The 25,748-nt window shown below is 40.8% G+C and overlaps 1 protein-coding gene across 3 annotated transcripts in view; it reads left to right on the top strand.

Annotated features, from left to right (window-relative positions):
* Positions 1 to 25,748, top strand: part of fam135a (family with sequence similarity 135 member A) — a 329,943-nt gene that overhangs the window by 127,565 nt on the left and 176,630 nt on the right. For all 3 annotated transcript variants that reach the window (XM_060851940.1, XM_060851926.1, XM_060851932.1), the window contains exons 5-7: positions 11,165 to 11,304; positions 20,350 to 20,420; positions 25,094 to 25,267. In XM_060851940.1, coding sequence (XP_060707923.1) covers positions 11,165 to 11,304; positions 20,350 to 20,420; positions 25,094 to 25,267 — 385 coding nt within the window. The remainder of the gene's footprint in view (positions 1 to 11,164; positions 11,305 to 20,349; positions 20,421 to 25,093; positions 25,268 to 25,748) is intronic.

Below are 25,748 nucleotides of genomic sequence, written 5' to 3'. Positions count from 1 at the left end.
ATTCCCTTCCATGCCTGAAGTAGGATTCCTGGTTGATTCTTTATTCTCTGTCCTGTTACTTGTTTTTACTGTTACTTGACTTCCCCTGAGGTAACATTGGAATGAAATAGAATGGAACATAACATGGTATATGGTGAAGACTAGAAAAGTTTGAAAAAAATTGAGATCAGCCATTAGCAGGCCAATTGAAATTTGTCATTCTAGTTTTCTTTCTCTTCTGCTTTTCACCATTGATTATGGCGATGCAGGATAGACAGACAACTGAACAATGCAGGTAGATGGGATGGAGAAATTAAAAACTCTAAGAAGCATTTTGAGAGGAATGTAGAGGATTCTTTAGCCATTGTATAAAATGGATTTTGGTGTTGGATAGAAAACTATTGACATTTGAATGTTTTCTACATTATGTGGATTCCGCACAGAGGGCATGTAATTCGTGACTGCATAATTTGGAACCCGTGCTTAATTTAACTCTTGACAGGGCGTAAACATTAAGAGTATTCTGTCTTCAATTGTAGGTAGCGCATTGGTCCTTAAAAAGAAAAAAAATAGGACAAATCACTGTGTGGTGTGACAAGGAGGTTCATAGAACAGGAAGGACCCAGATTCGGTCTTTATAATTATATGATCTCAGTGGTGCTTGGTTAATTGCATGTTCAGGCCTTTGTTGCCTTGGGAAATTGCAGGTTGATGTTTTCTTAGGAATCTTTTCTCACTGGAGTGGAAATACTTTGTTTGTTAAGAATGACATTGTTAATACAGATGAAATCAAAGGCATCTGCTAATCTAGACAAATGTTTCTACTACAGCATTAAATTGCTTACAGATAGTATTTGCAAAGTTTATATTCTAGCAAGTCTTTTATGGGGAGAATAAAATGTTTTCATTCACTCATGGAACATAGGTATTATTGGCTGGTGTGGCATTTATTGCCTGCCCTTAGTTGCCGTGAAGGTGGTGAGCTGCCTTCTAATGCAGACATAATTGGTTGAATGGCTTTCACCTAAACTGTAATAATTCTGAGACTCTAATGATAGGAAAATGGATCCAACTTAGTCTTTAAATACAAGTTGCAGCTAAATGTCTTGTCTACCCTTTTTTAAGCAGCTAACAGAAATTGTGAGCTGTACCCTTTTAGCTTTTATGTTTAGCTTTTCTATGCATTTTTTTATAAGATTATGGTGTTTAACTGTGAGATTTTGGAACTGTGGAATATGTAAAAAAGATCTATCTAAAGCAAGTTGCAATGTGGTGTATTGACTGCACTGCTATAAAAATAAGCAATGAACACAACAGTTAAAAGTGCATCTACAGCATCAAGTATTGTGGCACAGATGTGGATGATTTGTAGTCCTCCCAGATGCACTGGGAATGGATATTGGATGAGATGAACCAGTGGAAGATCTGGATAATTGTAGAAGCAATTGGAAGCTAATGCTTTCAGTTTCGACAGTCAACTGCTTATCTAAAATAAAGGTGACATCTGCTTGGAGCATGTAACTTAGGGAAATGGTGGATCATTTAAACTAATATCTTGCATCAGTCTTCAAAGTGGAGGACATTATAATTGTCCAAAAATCTTTAGATAAACAAGGTAAAATGGGCAGAAAGGTCTTGCAGCAATCTAAAGAACAAAGTATTTGACAAGCTAATTGGACTAAAAGCAGACATGTCATCAGGATTTGATGGCCTACACTCAAGAGATTTTAAAGGTGGCTGCAGAAGTAATGGAGATATTGTTTGAAATATTCCTGAATTCACTGGATTCTAGCAGATTGGACACAACTAATGTGAAGACCCTGCTCAAGTAGAGAGGAAGACACAAAGCAGGAATCTGAAAACGAGTTGACCTAACATCAATTGTTAGGAAAATGCTAGAGGCTATAATTAATTTAAAGAAGCTTAATGCTATCAGAGTCAACATAGTTTTCAAGTTTGTGAGAGTTCTTTTGAAGATATAAGAAGCAAAGTTAATAAAGAAGAACTGTTCAGATGTAGTGTATTTGGAATTACAGAAAGCATTTGATACAGTGCCAACTGAAGTTTATTGCACAAGATTGGAGCTTGCAGTATTTGGATAATGTAGGATTTAGGATTGATTAGAACACAGAAAATGGAGAGTCAGGATTAATAGGCCTTTTACAGATTGGTAGTATGTAACAAATGGAGGGTCACAAGCATCACTCCTAAGCCTCAATTATTTACAATCTATATTAATGACTTGGAGGAGGGTTAAGTATAATGTATCTAAATTTGTTTACTGTGCAAAAATAGGCAGGAGGACATGTTATGATGAGAACAAATGAATACGCTAAAAGATATAGATGGGTTGAGTGAGTGGGCAAAAACATGGCAAATAGAATTTAATGTAGCAAAGTGAGAGGTAATGCACTTAAACAAAAGGCAGATTATTATTTAAACGTAGCGTCCAAAAAATGCAGTGCGGAGGGATATAAGAGTTTTTGTGAATGAAACAAAGCATGCTGGTGCAGAAAGTATTAAAGATGATAAAATTGAATTGTTGCCTTTATTGCTAGGAAGTTGAAAGTAGGGAAGTCTTGTTATAATTGTACAGGGTATGGTGAGGCCACACCTGGAGTACAGTGTCCAATTTTTGCCCCTGTATTTATGAAAGGATATACTGGCATTGGAGGAAATTCAAAAGAGATTCACAGAGGTAAGTCCTGAGATGATGGGGTTGACTTATTTATTTCTATTCACTTGTTGGAAGTAGGCATCCATGGCTGGCAAGCATTTATTGCCTGGCCTAAGGTTCCCTTGAGAAGATGATGGTGAGCTGCCTTCTTGAACTGTAGACCACATGTTAATCAACTTGGCTAAGCAGGTTGGGTCTTTATTCATTATAATTCAGAAGAATGCAAGGTGATCTTATTGAAACATACAATTTTGAGGGCTATTTAGAGTCATTGGATCATACAGCACAGAAACAGACCCTTGTGTCCAACCAGTCCATGCCGAACATAATCCTACAGATGTTGTGAAGGTGTTTGTACCAGTAAGGGAATGTTAAATTAGGGGCTAAGATGACAAAGTAAGGGAACGCTCATGTAAAGCTAGGACGTGAAGCCATTTCTTCTTTCAGAAAGTAGCGACTATCTGAAGTTCTGTACCCCAGAGAGTTATAGATGCTGGATGTAGGTTTGCTCGCTGAGCTGAAAGGTTCATTTTCAGATATTTCATCACCATACTTCAGGTAACATCTTCAGTGAACCTCTGGATGAAGCCCTGCTGATGATTCCTGCTTTCTATTTATATGTTTGTGTTTCTTTGGATTGGTGATGTCATTTCTTGTTCTTTTTTTCAAGGGATGGTAAATGGGGTCCAAGTCAATGTGTGTGTTGATAGAGTTCCGGTTGGAATGCGAAGCTTCTAGGAATTCTCCTGTGTGTCTCTGTTTGGCTTGTCGTAGAATGGATGTGTTGTCCCAGTTGAAATGGTGTCCTTCCTTATCTGTATGTAAGGATACTAGTGAGAGGGGGTCGTGTGATTTTGTGGCTAGTTGATGTTCATGTATCCTGGTGGCTAGTTTTTTACCTGTTTGTCCAATGTAGTGTTTGTTACAGTTTTTGCACGGTATTTTGCTTATTGTCTGTATAGGGTCTTTCAAGTTCTTTAGCTGCTATTTTTGTGTGTTGGTGGGTTATCATGATGCCAAGAGATCTGAGTAGTTTGGCAGTCATTTCTAAGATTTCTTTGATGTAGAGGAGAGTGGCTAGGGTTTCTGGATGTGTTTTGTCTGCTTGTTTGGGTTTGTTGCTGAGAAATCTGTGGATTGTGTTCATTGGGTACCCATTCTTTTTTAATACACTGAAGGTGATTTTCCTCTACTCTGCATGTTCTTCTGTGCTGGTGGCTCATTGGAATAGTGTGCTGATGCAGTCTCATTTGTGGATGTTGGGATGATTGCTTCTGTACTTCAATATTTGGTCCATATATGTTGTTTTCCTGAAGACGCTGGTTTGAACATCCCCATTGGCTGTTCGCTCTACTGTGACATCTAGGAATGGCAGTTTGTTGTTGTTTTCCTCCTCTTTAGTGAATTTGATGCTAGTAGGGGTATTATTTATGGTCTTGAAGATTCCCTCAAATTTGTTTTGTTTAGTGATGACAAAGGTGTCACCCACGTAGCGGACCCAAAGTTTGGGTTGGATGGTTGGCAGAGCTGTTTGTTCAAGTCTCTGCATTACTGCCTCTGCTAAGAACTCTGATATCGGAGATCCCATGGGTATTCCATTGGTTTGTCTGTGGGTTTTGTTGTTGAAGATGAAGTGTGTGGTAAGGCATAGGTCCACTGGCTTGACGATACTTGCTGATGAAGTTTATGGTGTTTGGTGTGTGTCTTTGGGTCTTCTGATAGTGTAGTCAGTGTTTCCTTGGCCACATTGGATGTGAACAAGGCTGTTATATCAAAGGAGACCATTATTTCATCCTCTTCTATCTTAATGTCTTTGCTCTTCAGGAATTCTTGGGTGGAGTGGATGGAGTGGTGTGAGTCTTCTACTAAGTGTTTTAGTCTTTGGTGTGGCTCCTTGGACAATTGGTAAGTTGGTGTTTCTGGTAGCCAGACTATGGGTCTGAGAGGAGGCTCCTGGTTTGTGAATTTTGGGTAATCCATAGAAGCGTTGGATCAGTCTGGTTTTATCTTTTGGAAGTCGGTCTTATTTATTAATGCTAGATCATTCAAACCATTTAAAGAGGTAGATAGATTTTTGAAATATTGAGAAGTTGAAGTTTATTATGAGCTGACAGAAAAGAGGACTTGAGGACTGAGCAGGTCAGCCATCATTTTATGGAATGGCAGGGCAGTCTTGAGGAACTGAATGGCCTACTTCATTGTATTTCATACATTCTAACTGTAATCCACATTTGACCAATATTTAAAGCATAGTGAACTTGCTACAAGTTTGATTATAATGAGCTAGCAGCAAGGCTGTATTCCAGTACAGTCTGCAACTCCATTGCCTGGAATATTCCCCCACTCAACTATTGCCATTGAGTCAGCGGATCAGCAGAGAGTGAAGGAGGGCATGCCAACATGCGGAGGGAGACGGGAGAGAATATGTCGACAGATTTTGGAGAAATGTGAAAGCAGCAGAGTTATTATGGTGGGTGATTTTAACTTTCCATATCTTGACTGGGACTCACTTCATGCTAGGTATTTGAATGGGACAGAATTTTTAAGGACCATTCGGGAGGGTTCCTTGATACACTTTGTAAACAGTCGAACCAGGGAAGGGCTCATACTGGACCTGGTTTTGGGAAATAAGCCTGGCCAAGTGAGTGAAGATTCAGTGGGGTAGCTCCTTGAGAGTAGTGACCATAATACCATGAGTTTTAAGATACTCATGGATAGGTACAATAGTGGTCCTCTGGTAAAGGTGTTAAGTTGGAGGAAGGCGAACTACAACAATATTATGCAAGAAGAGGGGTTGTGCGTCTTAAAAAGTATTAATGTAGACAAGACTTGAGTTCTGATGAGATCTATCCAGCGTATTGAGGGGAGCAAGATAACAAATGCTGGAGCATTGACAGACATCTTTGTACTCTCTTTGATCACAGGTGAGGTTCCAGAGGACTGGAGAATTGTTCAGTGTTATGGAGTGTTGTCCTATTCTTTAAGATGGGTAGCAGGGATAATTTAGGAAATTACAAGTGTGAGAGTCTCACGTCGACAGTGGGGAAATTACTAGAAAAGATTCTCAGAATCAAGATCTGTATGCATTTCGATGCAAATGGACCTATTCGTGATAGACAGCATGATTTTGTGTGGGGGAGGTCATGTCTCACTAACTTGATTGAGTTTTTTGTGGGGGTTATGAAGATGATTGATGATGGAAAAGTGGTTGATGTTGTCTATGTGTACTTCAATAAAGCCTTTGACAAGGTCCCTCATAGCAGACTGGTACACAGTATCAGGGGTGAGCTGGCAAGATGGATGCAGAACTGGCTTAGTCATAGGAGGCAGAGAGTAGTGGTAGAAGGATGCTTTTCAGAATTGAGGACTGTGACTATTGGTGTTCCACAGGGATTAGTTCTGGGACCTCTAATGTTTGTGATCTATGTAAATGGTTTGAGGGAAACCATGGCTGGTCTAATTTGTAAGCTTGCAGGTGACACAAAAATTTGTGGAGGATTGTCAGAGGATGCAGCAGCATTTGATCAACTGGAGGCATGGGCAGAAAAATGGCAGATGGAATTTAACCTGGACAAATATAAGGTGATGCATTTCGGAAGGTCAAGTACAGGTGGAAATTTTGCAGTGTATGGCAGAACCTTTAGGAGTATACAGAAGGATCTGGGTGTGCACAGATCACTGATGGTGGCAGTGCAGGTAGATAAGATAGTAAAGATGGTTTGTGGCATGCTTGTGTTTGTTGGAAGGAGCTTTGAATATGAGGATAGACAATTTATGTTGCAGCTTTATTAGTTAGGCAACACCAGAATAATCCATACTTTCTGATCACCACACTGCCAGAAGATGTGGATGCTTTGGAGAGGGTACAGAAAAGTTTACCAGAATGTTGCCTGGTACAGAGTATTTTAGCTGTGAAGGAAGATTGGATGGACTGGGTTTGTTTTCACTGGGAACGCAGGAGATTGAGGGGCGATCTAATAGAAGTTTATAAGATTGTGAATGGCATGCATAGAGTGGAAAATATGAGATGTTTTCCTAGGGTGGAAGAGCCAATTACTGGGGGGCACAGATTCAAGGTGCGAGAGGGAAAGTTTAAAAACAATGTACCTTAAGGATTTAGAACACATGTAAACACTACTACTACTACTACTACTAAGTGTCAGTGGTGGAGAGAGTGGATGTGGTTCCAAACAAGGGAGCTGCATTCTCTTGGATGGTGTTAAGCTTGCATGTTGTTCAGGAGCTTCATAAATCATGCTACTGAGCACAAAAGTCAGGCAATAAGGCAAAAATCAGGTATGTTTGAATCATTAAAAGATCCAGGTAGGCCTACTAGAAAATTGCATCCAGTTTTGCTTACCAGTCATCAGAAAGCATTCAAGTATTCTTGATCAGATGCAGAGGAGATTCGCCAGATTGTTTGCAGGCAAAAAAGACTTTACCTCCAAGGAGAAGTCAGGTTGTTCTTCTTTGAGAATAGAAGATTGAGGAGTGATTTGATTGAGATGAGAAAATACTATGACACATTAAGATATAGCAAACAAAGAAATGCTGTTCCTCTTGACTGATTGTACAAGGACTAAGTTTTGAGCAAGCAATACAAGGATATGCTGGGTGGAATATTTTTTTCATGCAGTGTGTGGGATGCCTGAAACTTGTTGATTATAGGGCTAATGACAGAAGAAAAACTAAATGTTTTCAAAAGGAAATTGAAGGGATACTTGAAAACCCTTGGAGAGCTGCAGTGACAACAGAGGAATTCAACCAGATAAATTTCTTTTGTAAGTGGCCAGCCTATTCAGCTTTTTGTCCTGACTTTAGGTTAATAACATACTTTGCATTTTCTGGGCTTCAGCTTTAGCTGACAGTTTGTTTCAGGAAAAGCTTCACAGATTTCGAAAAAGACATGATATGTACAAGTAACACAAATAGACATTCTCCTGTCCATTTTTTTGGTCAGCCTTATTTAAAAAAAACCTCAGTTAAGTTTGTTAGGTAAAACATACCCTTTACAAATTTATGCTGGCTGTCTAGCCAGCTGAATTTTAAAAGGAAATCCACCATGGTAAGTTCTTGACAATAAGTAGTAAGCTAAGTGGTTTATAATTCCTTGGTATCCTTTTCTCACCTATCATGAGAAAAGGTGGAATATGCACAATCTTTCAATCCAAAGGAGCATCTCTGATTGGGAGACCCCTAAATACCCTATAGAGTGAAATGGAAATCTCATTGTCCTGAGACCTAGTCACTCTTCAGAGCCATTATTTTCTTCTTTACTGTTGTTTTTTTCTTTTGTTAATTGTGGTGATTTCCTCCCTGTTCATAAATCAGGGTAGTTCTTGAGATTTCCTGAATACTAACCTCTACTTAGGATGTACATTCATGCTTGAAGTAATAAATTAACATATCAGCTATTTCTTCATCTTTATTCAGTGTAATTGTTACTAGTTGAAGAGGTTCACTTGACTCCTAGTAACCATCTTTCCCCTTAGATATTTTAAATTCATTCAAGCGACGTGGACGTCGTTGGCTCGCCTGCATTTATTTCCTAGTTGCCCTTGAGAAGGCTGTGGTGAGCTGCCTTCTTGAACCACTGCAGTCCATATGCTGTAGGTTGACCCACAATGCCCTTAGGAAGGAATTCCAGGATTTTGACAATGAAAGGACAGCGATACATTTCCAAGTCAGGATGGTGAGTAACTTGGATGAGAGCTTGCAGGTGGTGGTATTCCCATGTATTTACTACTCTTGTCTTTCTAGATGGAAGTGGTTGTGGGTTTTGAAGATACTGTGTAAAGTTCTTGGTTTATTTCTGCAGTGTAGCTTGTAAATAGTACATACTGGCGCTACTGAGAGTCAATCATGCAAGTGGTTGCTTGTGGATGCGGTGTCAGTGAAGCAGGCTGCTTTGTCTTGAATGGTGTCAAGCTTCTTGAGTGGTGTTGCTGCACTCATCCAGACAAGTGAGGAGTCTTCTCTCACACTCTTGACTTGATGGTGGATAGGCTATGGGTAGTCAGGAGATAAGTTATTCGCAGCAGTATTCATAGCCTCTAACCCATTGTTGTGATCACAGGTTTTTAGGTAGTGAATTTCAAAGTAAGCAATTTCCCAGTATAAGTTGGAGATTTTGCAAATGTCTTGAGCTGAGGATCACAAGTCTTCAGAACTCTTCTTGAGAGAGGAGCAAAAGCAATATTATTCAATATTTTTAAGGCAGAATTACTTTGACTCCCTTGTTAGTCAGGAGATTTGGGAGTGTTGGGAGAAGATAAGATAAGAATACCTCAAACAGCCATGATCTCATTAAACAGTAGAGCAGCCCAAAGAGTTTAAATGGCCTAGACTATCTCCTAATTTGTATATTTGTGTCCACTGGTATGAAAAACAGCCTTTTGCATGGTCATATTAATAAAAACCAAGAAGTTGTAGAAGGTGGAAAGCATAGATAAAAATAGAAGCTGCTGGAAAAGCTCAGGTTCTGGTCAACATTTATGGAAAGAAACAGATTCAACAATTCAGGTCTCTGGCCTTTAGGCAAGAACTTTCACAAGTTGACTAGGATGGATATTTGCAGTTAAAGGGATGGCTTGAGAGTGAGAAGTCTTCAAAAATGAGATAATGAGAGCCCAGAGATGGTATGTTCCTGTTAGGGTGAAGAACAAGACTGGTAGGTGTATGGAATTCTGGATGACTAAAATTCTGGTTGAGAATAAGAAGGAAGCATATGTCGGGTATAGAGAGGAGGGATCAAATGAAGCGCAGTAGGGATATACTTAAGAGAGAAATCAGCATGGCAAAAAGGGGCGTAAGATCACTTTGACAAATAGGGTTAAAGAGAATCCAAAGGGTTTCTTCAAATATGTTAAAGACAAAAGAGTAACGAGAAGGAGAATAGGGCCCCTTAAAGATTGGCAAGGCCACCTGTGTGTGCAACTGCAGGAGATCGGAGAGCTCCTAAACGAGTATTTTGTATCAGAGTTTACTGTGGAGAAGGATATGGAAGTCGACAATTTGTGGAAATAAATTGCGATATCATGAAAAGTGTCCATATTACAGAGGAGGAGGTCCTGATTGTCTTAAACTCATAAAGGTGGATGAATCTCTGGACTGGAGACCTGTGACCAGTGGTGTGCTGCTGTGTCACAGCTTTTTGTCATTCGTATAAATGATTGGATGTGAATATAACAGGTACGGTTAATACATTTTCAGATGACACCAAAATTGGTGGTGTAGTGGACAGTAACAAATGTTATCTAAGAGTACAACGGGACCATGATCTGATGGCCCAAGGAGTGGCAGATGGAGTTGAATCTAGATAAATGTGACATGTTACCTTTTGGAAGGGCAAATCAAGGCAGGACTTATACGCTTAACGGTATGGTCCTGAGTCGTATTGCTGAACAAAGGGACCTTGAAGTGCAGTTCGTAGTTCCTTGAAAGTAGAGTTGCAGGTCAACAGAGGAGTGAAGTAGGCTTTTGGTACATTTTCCTTTATTAGTCAGTATATTAAGTGTAGAGGTTATGTTGTGGCTGTACAGGACATTGGTTCAACCACTTTTGGAATACCACATTCAATTCTGGTTTCCATGCTATGAGAAAAATATTGTGAAACCTGAAAGGGTTCAGAAAAAGATGTTGCCAGGGTTGGAGGATTTGAGCGATCGGGGAGGTTGAATCGGCAGGGGCTACCCACCTCGAGTGTTGGAGACAGAAGGGTGACCTTGCAGAGGTTTATAAAATGACGAGGGGCATGGATAGGATAAATAGCTAAGGTCTTTTCCCCAAAACAAGAGGGTATAAGTTTTTAAGGTAAGAGGAGAAAGATTTAAAAGGGACTTAAGGGGCAACGTTTTCACACAGATGGTGGTATGTGTTTGGAATGAGCTGTCGGAGGATGTGGTAGAAGCTGGTATAATTGCAGCATTTAAAAGGCATCTGAATGAGTATATGAATAGGAAGTTAAAAATCACATAACACCAGGTTATAGTCCAACAGGTTTATTTGGAAGCACACTAGCTTTCGAAGCATCGCTCCTTCATCAGGTGGTAGTCCTCCTGATGAAGGAGCGATGTTCCAAAAGCTAGTGTGCTTCCAATTAAACCTGTTGGACTATAATCTGGTGTTGTGTGATTTTTAACTTTGTACACCTCAGTCCAACACCGGCATCTCCAAATCATGAATACGAAGGGTTTGGAGGGATACGGACCTAGTGCTGGGGAATGGGACTAGATGAATTTAGGATATCTAGTTGGCATGGAAGAGTTGGGCCAACAGGCCTGTGTCATGCTGTACATCTCTATACATATGAAGGATTAAGATGCCTCTGTGAATGTACTATGGATGCGCATAATTTTAAACTGAGAATTTAATATTTGCAATATTATTTTAAAGCATCTGAGACCAACTTGAAATCCCTGACAAGTAAGTAATAAGTACCAGTGTTTGTTTCATATGATACTCAGAATTGTAAAGTTGATTGCTGTGTTTTTTATTCTCCGTTTGTAGGCTCTGAACTTGCCTTTCCTCCTGCTGCCTATGATTGTTCAGTCTGCAGTAAAACCTTTCAGATTCTTTACAAAAATGAAGAGATCATGGTTAATGATGTGCTACTCCTCAAAGTTAAAATGTTACTTGATGAAAAAAAGGTAAAAAAGAATTTAACTCCAGATTCTATTTGAATATTTTTGGTAATTATCTTAAATTAACCCATTAATATAAAATAATATAGATATTGTCAACTTGATTTATACTACCTGACAATAGCAACAACTTGCATTTATCTAATCCCTTTAATATTGAAAATCATCCCAAGGAGATTCTTGGAAACCAAACAAAAAGGTTTGATGAGGTTGCCTAACACCTTGGTCATACACTTGATTTTCAATTTAAAATGTTTTGAAGAGGACACATTGGACAGCATAGATCTGGATGGACAAAACCCTTTTCTGGATTAGTGGTGCTGAAGAGCACAGCAGTTCAGGCAGCATCGAAGGAGCAGCAAAATCGAAGTTTCGGGCAAAAGCCCTTCATCAGGAATAAAGGCAGAGAGCCTGAATCTTGGAGAGATAAGCTAGAGGAGGGTGGGGGTGGGGAGAAAGTAGCATAGAGTACAATAGGTGAGTGGGGGAGGGGATGAAGGTGATAGGTCAGGGAGGAGAGGGTGGAGTCGATAGGTGGAAAAGGAGATAGGCAGGTAGGACAAGTCCGGACAAGTCATGGGGACAGTGCTGAGCTGGAAGTTAGGAACTAGGGTGAGGTGGGGGAAAGGGAAATGAGGAAACTGTTGAAGTCCACATTGATGCCCTGGGGTTGAAGTGTTCCGAGGCGGAAGATGAGGCGTTCTTCCTCCAGGCATCTGGTGGTGAGGGAGCGGCGGTGAAGGAGGCCCATGACCTCCATGTCAGTCATGGAGAAGTACAGCATGGAAACAGACACTTCTGTCCAACCCGTCCATGCCGACCAGATATCCCAACCTAATCTAGTCCCACCTGCCAGCACCCGGTCCATATCCCTCCAATCCCTTCCTATTGATATACCCATCCAAATGTCTCTTAAATGTTGCAATTGTACCAGCCTCCACCAGTTCCTCTGGCAGCTCATTCCGTACACGTACCACCCTCTGTATGAAAAGGTTGCCCCTTGGGTCTCTTTTATATCTTCCCCCTCTCACCCTAAACCTGTGCCCTCTAGTTCTGGACTCTCCAACCCCAGGGAAAGGACTTTGCCTATTTACCCTATACATGCCCTTCATAATTTTGTAAACCTCTATAAAGTCACCACTCAGTCTCTGACACTCCAGGGAAAACAGCCCCAGCCTGTTCAGCCTCTCCCTATAGCTCAAATCCTCCAACCCTGGCAACATCCTTATAAATCTTTTCTGAACCTTTTCAAGTTTCACAACATCTTTCTGATAGGAAGGAAACCAGAATTGCATGCAACATTCCAACAGTGGCCAAACCAATGTCCTGTACAGCCGCAACATGACCTCCCAACTCCTGTACTCAGTACTCTGACCAATAAAGGAAAACATACCAAACTCCTCCTTCACTATCCTATCTGCCTGCAACTCAATTTTCAAGGAACTATGAACCTGCACTCCAAGGTCTCTTTGTTCAGCAACGCTCCCTAGGACCTTACCGTTAAGTGTATAAGTCCTGCTAAGATTTGCTTTCCCAAAATGCAGAACCTCGCATTTATCTGAATTAAACTCCATCTGCCACTTCTCAGCCCATTGGCCCATCTGGTCAAAATCCTGTTGGTAACCTGAGGTAACCCTCTTCGCTGTCCACTCACACCTCCAATTTTGGTGTCCTCTGCAAAAGTATTAACTGTACCTGTTATGCTCGCATCCAAATCATTTATAACAATGATAGTAGACAAAAAGTAGAGGATCCAGCACCGAACCTTGTGGCACTCCACTGGCCACAGGCCTCCAGTCTGAAAAACAACCCTCCACCACAACCCTCTGTCTTCTACCTTTGAGCCAGTTCTGTATCCAAATGGCTAGTTCTCCCTGTATTCCACGAGATCTAACCTTGCTAATCAGTCTTCCATGGGGAACCTTGTTGAACGCCTTACTGAAGTCCATATAGATCACATCTACCACTCTGCCCTCATCAATGCTCTTTGTTACTTCCTCGAAAAACTTAATCAAGTTTGTGAGACATGACGTCCCATGCACAAAGCCATGTTGACTATCCCAAGTCAGTCCTTGCCTTTCCAAATATATGTATATCCTGTCCCTCAGGATCCCTCTAACAACTTGCCCACCACCGACATCAGGCTCACTGGTCCATAGTTCCCTGGCTTGTCCTTACCACCCTTCTTAAACAGTGGCACCATGTTTGCCAACCTCCAGTCTTCCGGCACCTCACCTATGACTATCAATGATACAAATATCTCAGCAAGAGGCCCAGCAATCACTTCTCTAGCTTCCCACAGAGTTCTCGGGTACACCTGATCAGGTCTTGGGGATTTATCCACCTTTATGCGTTTCAAGGCATCCAGCACCATCTATTCTGTAATATGGACATTCTTCAAGATGTCACCATCTATTTCCCTGCAGTCTATATCTTCCATATCCTTTTCCACAGTAAATACTGGTGAAAAGTATTCATTTAGAATCTCCCCCATTTTCTGCGGCTCCACACAAAGGCCGCCTTGCTGATCTTTGAGAGGCCCTATTCTCTCCCTAGTTACCCTTTTGTCCTTAATATATTTGTAAAAACTCTCTGGATTCTCCTTAATTCTGTTTGCCAAAGCTATCTCATATCTCCTTTTTGCCCTCCTGATTTCCCTCTTAAGTATTCTCCTACTTCCTTTATACTCTTGTAAGGATTCACTCGATCTATCCTGTCTATACCTGACATACGCTTCCTTCTTTTTCTTCACCAAATCCTCAATTTCTTTAGTCGTCCAGCATTCCCTATACCTACCAGCCTTTCCTTTCACCCCGACAGGAATGTACTTTCTCTGGATTCTCATTATCTCATTTTTGAAGGCTTCCCATTTTCCAGCCATCCCTTTACCTGCGAATATCTGCCTCCAATTGGCCTTTCAAAAGTTCTTGCCTCATGCCATCAAAATTGGCCTTTCTCCAATTTAGAACTTCAACTTTTAGATCTGGTCTATCCTTTTCCATCATTATTTTAAATCTAATAGAATTATGGTCCTTGGCCCCAAAGTGCTCCCCCACTAACACCTTGCCCTGCCATATTTCCCAAGAGGAGGTCAAGTTTTCTAGTAGATACATCCACATACTGAATCTGAAAATTGTCTTGCACACACTTAACAAATTCCTCTCCATCTAAACCCTTAACACTATGGCAGTCCCAGTCTATGTTCCTGATGAAGGGCTCTGGCCCGAAACGTTGAATTTCCTGTTCCTTGGATGCTGCCTGACCTGCTGTGCTTTAACCAGCAACACATTTTCAGCCCCAGTCTATGTTTGGAAAGTTAAAATCCCCTACCATAACCACCCCATTATTCTTACAGATAGCTGAGATCTCCTTCCAAGTTTGTTTCTCAATTTCCCTATTAGGGGGTCTATAATACAATCCCAATAAGGTTATCATCCCTTTCTTATTTCTCAGTTCCGCCCAAGTAACTTCCCCGGATGTATTTCCGGGAATATCCTCCCTCAGCACAGCTGTAATGCTATCCCTTATCAAATATGCCATCCCCCCTCCTCTCTTGCATCCCATTCTATCCTTCCTGTAGCATTTGTATCCTAGAAGATTAAGCTGCCAGTCCTGCTCATCCCTGAGCCATGTTTCTGTAATTGCTATAGTATCCCAGTCCCATGTTCCTAACCATGCCTTGAGTTCATCTGCTTTCCCTGTTAGGCCCCTTGCATTGAAATAAATGCAGTTTAATTTATTCGTCCTACCTTGTCCCTGCCTGCCCTGACTGTTTGACTCGTTTCTATTCTCAACTTCACCAGTCTCAGATTATCTCTGTCCCACTATCTCCCTGGATCCCAACACCACCCCCTGACACCGCCTTACTAGTTCAAATTCTTCCAAGTAGCTGTAGCAAATTTCCCTGCCAGTATATTAGACCCCTTCCAATTTAGGTGCAATCCGTCCTTCTTATACAGGTCACTTCTACCCTTCTCCCATACACCAGCTCCTCAGCCATGCTTTAATCTGCTCTATCTTCCTATTCCTGCCCTCTCTAGCTCGTAACACCATTGTTTTGTCAAAAAGATGAGAAAGAAATAAACCCTAGTGATTGCATGCTATTAAAACTCACCTTTCTTTGCTTAATGGGATGTTGGCATGTAAATAAGACTAATGCATGTTGTCCATCTCAAGCGGTGGGAACCTACTGTGACCATTGTCATTGATAAATGAATTCTCACCTGGAGAAACTTTGAATAAGGGATAACAAACATTGATTTTTTTTTTGAGGCAAATTATATCTGGTTGTTCTGATTTACTTGCTTAAAGTAACAGAGATGGTCAGCAAGGGTTGAATTGTGGATCAGGTTAAGGGGCCAAATGGCCTCATCCTTCTATTTATCGGCAGGAAGGAAACCTGTCATCTTTACATGGTGTGGTCAATGTGTATCAGCCTCACAGCAATGCATTTGATTCTTAACCACTCTCTGAAATGGCAGACCAAGTCACTTAGTTCAAGGGCAAATAGCAATGGGCAAAAAAAAAGAGGTACTGAGGAGACTGTGCCTAAAATTGGTGGAGTGTAGAAAAAGGAGAGATGAATTATATTTTGAGCGGTCAAAAGGGTTGATGGAAGAAGGATACCTTCCATGACTCAATTTTCTAGAACCAGGGGATAGTCTGAATAAAAGCTAGGCTGTTTTTGTCTTAAATGAGGAGAAAGTTGGGTGATGAATATTTGGGATGAAAGGATCTCCTTGCGAAGAAAGGTTTAGCATATTGGGCCTACGTTCATGGGAATTTAGATAGTAGAGAGGGGAACTTTTTGAATATACACACCTCTGAGGGGGCATAGTTTAAGAATAAGCGATGATACTATTCCAGAGGACTATGGTAGGTGACTTGCTCATTGAGTATATTCAAGATAGATAGCAACAGATTTCTAGATATTAAGAAATATCAAGGGAATAGTGTAGGAAAGTCATTGAGGTAAAACAGCCTGGATCGAATTGAATTGTGGAGCAAGTTCAAAGGAATGAATGGGCTATTCCTGCTTTTATATTCCTAGAAACCACAATCTAGTTGAATGGTGAAGCAGGCTTGAGAGAACAACAGAAAATAGAACTTATCAACATGGAGCAGGAAGAGCCTAATCCGTTTCTTGAACTGCACTTCTATTTAATAAGATTATGGTTGATAACTAAAAATCCACATTTCACCCCTTCCCTTGCCAGAAATCTATCCACCTCTGCCTTAGAAATGTTCAAAGATTCTGCTTCCTGTATCATTTCAGGAAAAGCAGTCCCATCTGAAGAGGAGCTGAAAATGTGTTGCTGCTCAAAGCACAGCAGGCCAGGCAGCATCTCAGGAATAGAGAATTCGACGTTTCGAGCATAAGCCCTTCATCAGGATGATGAAGGGCTTATGCTCGAAACGTCGAATTCTCTATTCCTGAGATGCTGCCTGGCCTGCTGCGCTTTGACCAGCAACACATTTTCAGCTGTGATCTCCAGCATCTGCAGACCTCATTTTTTACCCATCTGAAGAGGAGACAAGTTTTTGTAGAAGCATGTAGAATTTGAAAAGGACAGCGATAACTGTGACATATACTTGACTAAGTGATGGGAGGCAGAAAGATGGCAAAAGTGTTTTTTTTTCCACTAGCAAGTAGATTAGATTGGATTAGATTACTTACAGTGTGGAAATAGGCCCTTCGGCCCAACAAGTCCACTCCAATCCTCCGAAGAGCAACCGACACCCAGACCCATTCCCCTACATTAATCCCTTCACCTAATACTGCAGGCAATTTAGCATGCCAATTCTGCACATTTCTTTTGGACTGAGGGAGGAAACCAGAGCACCCGGTGAAAACCCACGCAGTCACAGGCAGAATGTGCAAACTCTACACAGGCAGTCTTTGTGGATTCGAGGTCTTGCTTTCACATTGAGAATAACCTCCATCATGTTGTGTGGCACTTTCACCATGCTAAATGGGACCGGCTTCGAACAGATCTCGCAACTCAAGACTGGACATTCACGAGGTGTGTGAGCCATCAACAGCAGCAGACCAGCATAATCTGTAACCCCATGGTCCGGAATATTCCGAACTCAACTATTAATATCAAACCAGGGAATCAACCCTGGTTCATGGGAGGGCATGCCAGGAGCAGCACCAAACATACCTCAAACTGAGGTGTCATCCTGGTGAAGCCACCAAACAGGACTACTTGCATACCAAAGCAGCAAGTGATACACAAAGCTAAACAATCCCACAGTAGATCAGGTCTAAGCTCTGCAGTCCTGCCACATCCAGTTGTGAATGGCAGTAAACGATTAAACAACTCACTGGAGGATACGCCTTCTCAAATATCCCCAACCTCAAATATCCCCAACCTCAATGATGGTACACCCAGCAAATCAGTGCAAACGATACGACTGAAGCTTCTACAGCAATTTTCAGCCAGAAGTGCTGAGTAGATGAGCCATGTCGGTCTCCTCTAGTGGTTCCCAGCGTTGCAGATGTCAGTTCTCAGCATGTGATATCAAGAAACGGTTGGAGACACTGAATACTGCAAAGGTATGAGTCCTGACAACATTCTGGCAATAATACTGAGGATTGGTGCTCCAGGACTTGCCACTCACCTAGTCAAGCTGTTCCAGTACTGTTACAACACTGGCATCTACTCGCCAATGTGGAAAATTGCCCAAGTATGTCCTCTACATAAAAAGCAGGATAAATCCAATCTCACCAATTATTGCCCCATCAGTCTACCCTTGATCATTAGTAAAATGATAGAATGTGTCATCAACAGTGCTATGAAGCAACACCTGCTCATCAATAACCCACGCAGTGATGCCTAGCTTGTGTTCTGTCAGGGCCAGTCAGTTCCCAACCACATTACATCCTTGATTCAAACATGGATAAAAAACCTGAATTCCAGAGATGGGGTAAGAGTGACAGCCCTTGACATTAAGGCTTCATTTGACTGAGTGTGGCATTAGGAGTTCCAGCAAAACTGAAATAAATGAGTATCGGGGCAAGTCTCCACTACAGAGTCATACCTGACACATAGGAAGATAGTCATGGTTGTTGGAGGTCAGTCATCTCAGCTGTAGGACATCTCTGCAGGAATTCCTCAGGGTAGCGTCTTAGTCCCAACCATCTTCAGCTGCTTCATCAATGACCATCTCTCCATTGTAAGGTCAGAAGTGGGGATGTTCGCTGATGATTCCATAATGTTCAGCACCATTCATACCTCAGATACTGAAGCAGTCCATGTTCAAATGCAACAAGAGCTGGACAATATCCAGGTTTGGGCTGACAAGTGGCAAGTAACATTTGCACCACAAATGCCAGGCTATGACCATCATCAACAAGAGACAATCTAACCACTGCCCCTTGACATTAAATGATGTTACCATCACTGAATCCTCCACTATCAACATCCTGGGAGTTATCATTGATCAGAAACATAAATGGACTCACCACATAAATGCAAGGGCTGTAACATCATGTCAGAGGTTAGGAATACTGACCAAGCAACGCACCACCTGACTCCCAAAAGCCTGCACAGGTCAGGAGTGTGATGGAATACCCTTCTCTTGCCTGGATGAGTTCAGCCCCAACACTACTCAAGAAGCTTGCCACTCTTAGTGGTGAACATTGAAATCCCCCACCCAGTGTACACAAAATGTGTCATCCTCAGTGCTACGTCTAAATCTTGTGAGATATTGTGTTAAAGGTTATCTTTATGAACTCACTCACCAGCACACAATATTTTACATTTTTTCACCTTATCAGCCCTTGCTACAAGCAGTGTTTACCTCTGAATTAATGTAGCACACAGAACAATACCATCCCCATGAATTATCCACAAAACATTATAAGATTAATCAACCCTTACCAACCATCTCCTGGACCTGAATAGAGTCCCCACTTAGTAAGTACCTTTTAAATACCTATTAATTGGGCCATTATCCCTTTAACTGACAAAATAACACTTCCATGAAATTGTGTGAATGAATGAAACTCATACCAGCAAATAGTAAACAAATTTCACAACCCGAATGTAGTAATCAGTTTAATATCCTTAATTCTTTTATTAAGTACAGGTACATTTTCTAATTTACTTAGAGCATATAGGCCTAGTGTTTTTACTAAGTTAAAATAGAAAAAGGACTAGCACCACCTAATTATGCAAGCAGACTGGACACACAATCTTAATCTTATCAGAGGTAGCAGCCAGCATTTAGCATGTTTCAACCCCTCTCATGCCTCCCAGGACAGAAGCCTTCCAAACCTTTGTGTACTATAGATAAGAGTCTAACACAATAGTAATGGAATTTTAATACATGTAAGAACTTGCCACCCATCCCTCTTGCCCCCCCTCACACACCCCCTCCCTTATTGCCCCTCTCTAGCCACCCTCCCCTCCCTCAAACCCCTTGGCTCCACCTCCCAATCACCCACCTCCCTGCCACTCAATCTCCTTGCCCCCACCACCTCACCCCCTCCCTCACTCTCTTGTCCCCCCCCACCACACTCGTGAACCCCTCTCTGTCAAAAGTTGCAATAAGATGTGGTGTATAAAGGAGAAAAAAAGAGTTTTCTAGGGCCACAATATGATTTGATAATAGCAGCCACAACTGTCAGTGAAGTGGTTTCTGAAGGGAAAATGCTGCTAAAAATCATCCAGTGTGGAGGCTTCAGTAAATGCAAATTGCCATATTTGAATAAAGTTTCAATCAAGCCTATGATCTCTGTGCCATCAGTCATTCCAGGCTTGTCGATGGAATTTAGTTCAGTAAATATCTACTGTCCGAGGTGAGTATAAACAGTATAGCTGATGGAAAATCATTTTTGATCATGCAATATTTCCCATATTTTATTGTTAGTGGTGTAATTATTATTAATGACTATAATTCTGTATTTTAATAAGAAGTTAAATTAATAAAAAGATGAATTGATATCCAATTAAAGCTTTGCTCATTTTTGTAAATCATAGTGTTTGTCACATTGAACGTGGTTTGAGTTAAAGAAGTCAAAATAAACTTCGATTTTATATCTAGATTGAAGAATCCCTGAATGAGATGGATTTCCAGTTGTCTTTAGATCTCAACTTCACTGACAAAGACTTTGCGTGAGTATTCATCAATAGGTTAGGATTATTATGTTCTATTACTTTAAAATAATAATACCAAGTATTGTGGACATGTATTCAACATCCAACCTTTGTGATTATTATAAATAAATTTTCACTTTGTTTCTGGAATCTGGGTGAAATGGCAAGTTTCTCAAGTTGGTGTAGTTTCTCCTTAAACTAAGGTAATGAGAATTCAGTCCTCTGTCATTTCATTAGTTTAGGTTCTCCTCCAGCTGTCTGATTGCCTGGTTTTGACAGAAGTCAGTTGTATTTTATTCATTCACAGCAAGTGGTATTGTTGGCTAAGTTGAACAATTATTACTCTTACCTAGTTTTTAAGAAGGTGGTAGTGAGCTGCCTCTTGAACTGTTTCAGTCCATTTCATGTAGGTCCATCTATAATGCTATTAGGAAGAGAGTTCCAGGATTTTGACCAGTAACAATGCAGTATTTCTAAATCATCAGGATGGTGCAGGGCTCAGAGTGGATCTTACAGCTCATAGTGTTCCAGTGTTTCTTTTACTGATTTCCAGTGGTTCCTAATGTATTACCTAATAACGCAGCAATGTAACCTGAAAAGATATGAAGTGAATATCTCATGAATTGGAACAAATCTCCATGTCTTGACCAGTATATTTTCTCTTCCTTCAAAAGAGCACCAATCGAAGCATCGTTTGTGTGCGTTAGTGATTTATTCCACAGCAGACGAAGCATACCAATTGTCAATTGCAATCCATCCATGCAGTGAAGTATGAAATGATGCACATTGGTTGGAACAGTACTGTACAACAATATAAAATAACTGTATGCGCACAGATCATTGAAGGTGGCGCAGGACAAGTGGTGAGAACAGCTCGGCTTTATTAATCAGGGCATAGAATAAAAGAACAAATCGGTAATGTTGAATTTGTACAAAACATTCGTTAGACCTGAGTGGAGTAATATGTACAGGTGTGGGTGCGATATTATAGGAAGTAGGCAAGTTGAGAGTGTGTGGAAGCAATTTATTAGAATTGTTCAAAGTTTGAGAAAATTCAATTATGAGGATAGATTGAAAAAGTTGAGACTATTCTCCTTCGAGAAAGTAAGGCTGAGGAGAGATCCAGTTGGGATTTACAAAATCATGAGCAGGCTGGACAATAGATAGGAAGAAGCTGTTCCTCCATGTAAAAGTAGCAATAATGAGAGAGGGGTTAGATTCAAAGTTACGTGCAAATGAAGCAAGGTTGATGTAGATTAGATTAGATTCCCTACAGTATGGAAACCGGCCCTTCGGTCCAACAAGTTCACATTGACCATCCGAAAAGTAATCCACCCAGACCCATTCCCCTACCCTATATTTATTCCTGACTAATGCACCTAACCCTATAGGCAATTTAGCTTGACCAATTCACCTGACCTGCACATCTTTAGATTGTGGGAGGAAACCGGAGCACCTGGAGAAAATCCACGGAAACATGGGGAGAATGTGCAAACTCCCCACAGACGGTTACCGGAGGAAGGAATCGAACCCACGTCCATGGTGAAGTGAGGCAGCAGTGCTAACACTGAGCCTGTGCCATGTAGGAAACAACTTTTTCACACAGTAAGTTGTAAGGGTGTAAATGCATTACCTGGAAATGTGGTGAAGGCAGGTTCAGTTGAGGTATTCAAGAGGCCATTGGATGGTTATTTTGATGCTGTTGGTGTGCAGGGATATTGGGGAAAAGACAGGAGATTAGCACTAGACATTCAAGCTGGTGCCGGCATGATGGGCCTATGATTCTATTAAAAATATTGTTGGGAGGGCTGGAACATGATATAGATAGATAGAATTAGTACCTGACTTTCCAACAATGTATTTTTTTTGAGTAGCCTCTTTTTTTTTCTTTACCCTATTGCAGCCATTCTGTTACTATTCTCCTTTTCTTGCTGTTTTTATGCTTTACCTACAGACTTCTGACCTCTTAATTTGATTGGATAAAAAAAATTGTTTAAATGAGTTCATGAATGACAAAAAAAAAATTGGGGTGCTGCTTTCCTTTATATTAATAAGGCAGACGTGAATTCTCAAGGTGCAATTTCAGGTTTGCAGATGTCTCAAAACTTGGACATATTCAAAGGATGGCATGGCAGCTCACTGATTAACAATGTTGCCTCACAGCACCAGGGACCCAAGTTCGTGTGGAGTTTGCACGTACTCCCCATGTCTGCGTGGGTTTCCTCCCAGAATCCAAAGAAATGCAGGTTGGGTGAATTGGCATGGGTGTTTCAGTTTTAGTTATAAGAAGGAGGTTGATCTTTGCTTTATAACAGTACCTAGGAACAGATTCTTGAGTACAAATTCTATGTGGAGGGAAAAAAAACATTGAGAAGTCAAAAACAGTATTCTGGAAAATATAAGGAAACACAAAATTCTTCATATGTTTGGAGGAAAGATAAAATTCAGATCTTCCACAAACATGTGTGAATCAAAATGTTTGACCCTTGCCATCCCTTCCACAAATTGTTCATAGCATCTTCTGACTGTCTCAAAGATCTGTCCTTGGCCCCCTAGTATTTCATAACTTCATGGTGATGACATTCAAGAAATCCATATTAGGCTCCATGTGTTTGATGATACACTCAGCTGTACCTCACCATCACCTCTCTCAATTTAATTTAGTTTGTCACGTATCAATTCTAACATAGCCAGATTTCATCTCTACCACTACTGAAGCCCATAACTTGCCTTTATTCCTTTAAATTTAAGATGGCTCATCCACCTAACTTTCATATTTTTGGACTGTGGGAGGAAATTAAAGTATTCAGAGGAAACCCACGCCAACACAGGGAGAAAGTGCAAACTGCACACAAACAGTCACCCAAGGCTGGAATTGAACCTGGGTCTCTGCCACTGTGAGGTAGCAATGCTAACCACTGAGCCACTGTGCTGTCCGTAATGATCCCTTTTTTTAAAATTCTTTGAGTGTACTTTCCCATTCCTATCTCTCTTACCTGTTTCCAGTCCTACAATGCAACTAGATATGCACATTCTTCTGAGTCTGGACTGTTGTACACTCCAAAATTTAATTATCCCATTATTTATGACCACACCTTCTCCATTCTGTGCCCTAATCTCTGAAATTAGGGCAACTCCTCTCTCCCTCATCTCATTCTGCTACTGAAACTCATAACCTGCCTTTGGTCCTTTAAATTTAAGATGACCCATCCACCTAACTTCCACATTTTTGGACTGTGGGAAGAAACCGAAGTACCCAGAGAACCAATTGCTTTATTTCTTCTGTTGGTTTGTGAAAATTGGCTGTTACAGGTGATTTGATGTAGCTAATTGACTTTCTAACATCATATTCAAGAGCTCGGCACGGTGGCACAGTGGTTAGCACTGCTGCCTCACAGTGCCAGAGACCCAGGTTCAATTCCTGCCTCAGGTGACTGTCCTCAGGTGACTGTCTGTGAGAAGTTTGCACATTCTCCCAGTGTCTGCACGGGTTTCCTCCGGGTGCTCCGGTTTCCTCGCACAGTCCAAAAAAAAAGTGCAGTTAGGTGAATTGGCCATACACAACACACCTGTTGCGTTAGGTGAAGGGATAAATGTAGGGGGAATGGATCTGGGTGGGTTGCGCTTCGGCGGGTCTGTGTGGACTTGTTGGGCCGAAGTTAGCAGCAGTTAGCTTCTGCTCAGTTAGCTGCTAACCTTCAACGAGTGCCTTGGAGAAAGAACAGGGGAAGAGAGAATTGGAATGAAATCAGAACCACATTCAGAAAAATTAAATGGATTCTGTAATATGCTTCAGTAGGGGGTCATTAAATAGCAATGATGATATTAAAAGAGCAGCAGTGCAGTGAGATTAAATCAAATAAAGAAAGATACAGGACAGAATCATAGAATCATATCATAGAATACCTACATTGTGGAAGCAAGCCATTCGGTCCATTGAATCCACACTGACCGAATATGCCAAGGGCAAAGTGAATGGAGAATTATCAGCTGCTGGAGGGATGCATGGAAAACTAAGAAGGATCTTTGGAACTTTTTAAAAGGAAAAAGCATACTTCCAATACCTCTTGCCAGAAATAAAATACAAATAAGACGAAAGTGGTCAAAGTTGATCAGAGGACTCCCTAGAAACATTTGGTGCTGTCCCTTGAGCTTCATTGGAATGTTGGAGGAGGCCAAAAGCAAGAGGTTGAAGTGGGAGGGAAGATTGAACCAGTAATCAGTGGAAGGTTTAAGATGACACTTTTTAAAAAGGAAAATTATTTTGGGAAGATGTCACCTAATCTCTTGTCCCATGTGGAGGACAGGATGCTGTGAGCAGTGAAAAGAACATGAGAAGCTCAAAGGCTGTGTTGCTGTCGTTCCACAAGGTGTGTTTAGATGAATGGCATGTGAGCATAGAAAGAACGAACTCACCTGACCTCTTCTGAAGCAATGAAGAGTCAATTAAATATGATGTAAGGTATTCATTTTAATGAAAATGAAAACTCAAAATGCTGCCTCCCCATCAATTTTAAGGTTATCAATTTTAAAATAGCAATTCTATGGTTTACACATGGCAGATGGATACATTTTATATAAATGTTGCCTCTTTTCCAGGCCACAAAAAGGACAGGTTTCTTTCATTTCATTTGTCTGTAAATTAATACCCAGTCTTTAATTTACAGTTGATTTTAAAAACTTTCTTTCAGATCTGATGATCCAAATTCTCTCCAACTGATTAGTAGTCGGACATTGAAGCTGCACTTCAGTTTACATCAAGGACTTCATCATCATGTCAATGTTATGTTTGATTACTTCCACCTCTCTGTTGTATCAATCACTATTCATGCTTCCTTGGTTGCTCTTCACCAGCCTCTGATAAGGTGGGTCTTTATACCCTTAATTGAAGTGCTTTAAATTATATTGCTGTTACTGCTAAATAGCCAAATATAAGCTTTTATTTATTGGTATCTGTTTCTAAACAATGTCTCACAAAGCAAGTAACATTATTATTCATCAAAAAGTTATCATCTACCAAGGTAGTGTTCTGCTGGGATCTGATCATGTATTTGGAACTTCGTAATCAAATGGGGTGGAATCCATGAATACCTAAAAATATCAAATGTGAAATCGTTGCTTGTAAAATCCAAATCTGGATATATAATTGTTGAAACTATTTCTAGCTGTATAACACTAGGGAGCAATGCTAGTGGAAATCTTAGAGTCTCACTCTCACATTCCTTCACTTCTTCTCTCATTCATCAATAACTATCCAGATTTCAGAGGTGGTAAGCGGTGTACTGTTTTGTGGAAGACAAAAATCACAATTAGCCCAGTTGAATATTTAGCTTTAAAGTTAACCGT

This window comes from Hemiscyllium ocellatum, chromosome 3 (assembly GCF_020745735.1).
Source record: "Hemiscyllium ocellatum isolate sHemOce1 chromosome 3, sHemOce1.pat.X.cur, whole genome shotgun sequence".
Taxonomy (NCBI): Eukaryota; Metazoa; Chordata; class Chondrichthyes; order Orectolobiformes; family Hemiscylliidae; genus Hemiscyllium; species Hemiscyllium ocellatum.
The sequence above is the reverse complement of the archived record's forward strand: the minus strand, read 5'-3'. Positions and strand labels throughout refer to the sequence as shown.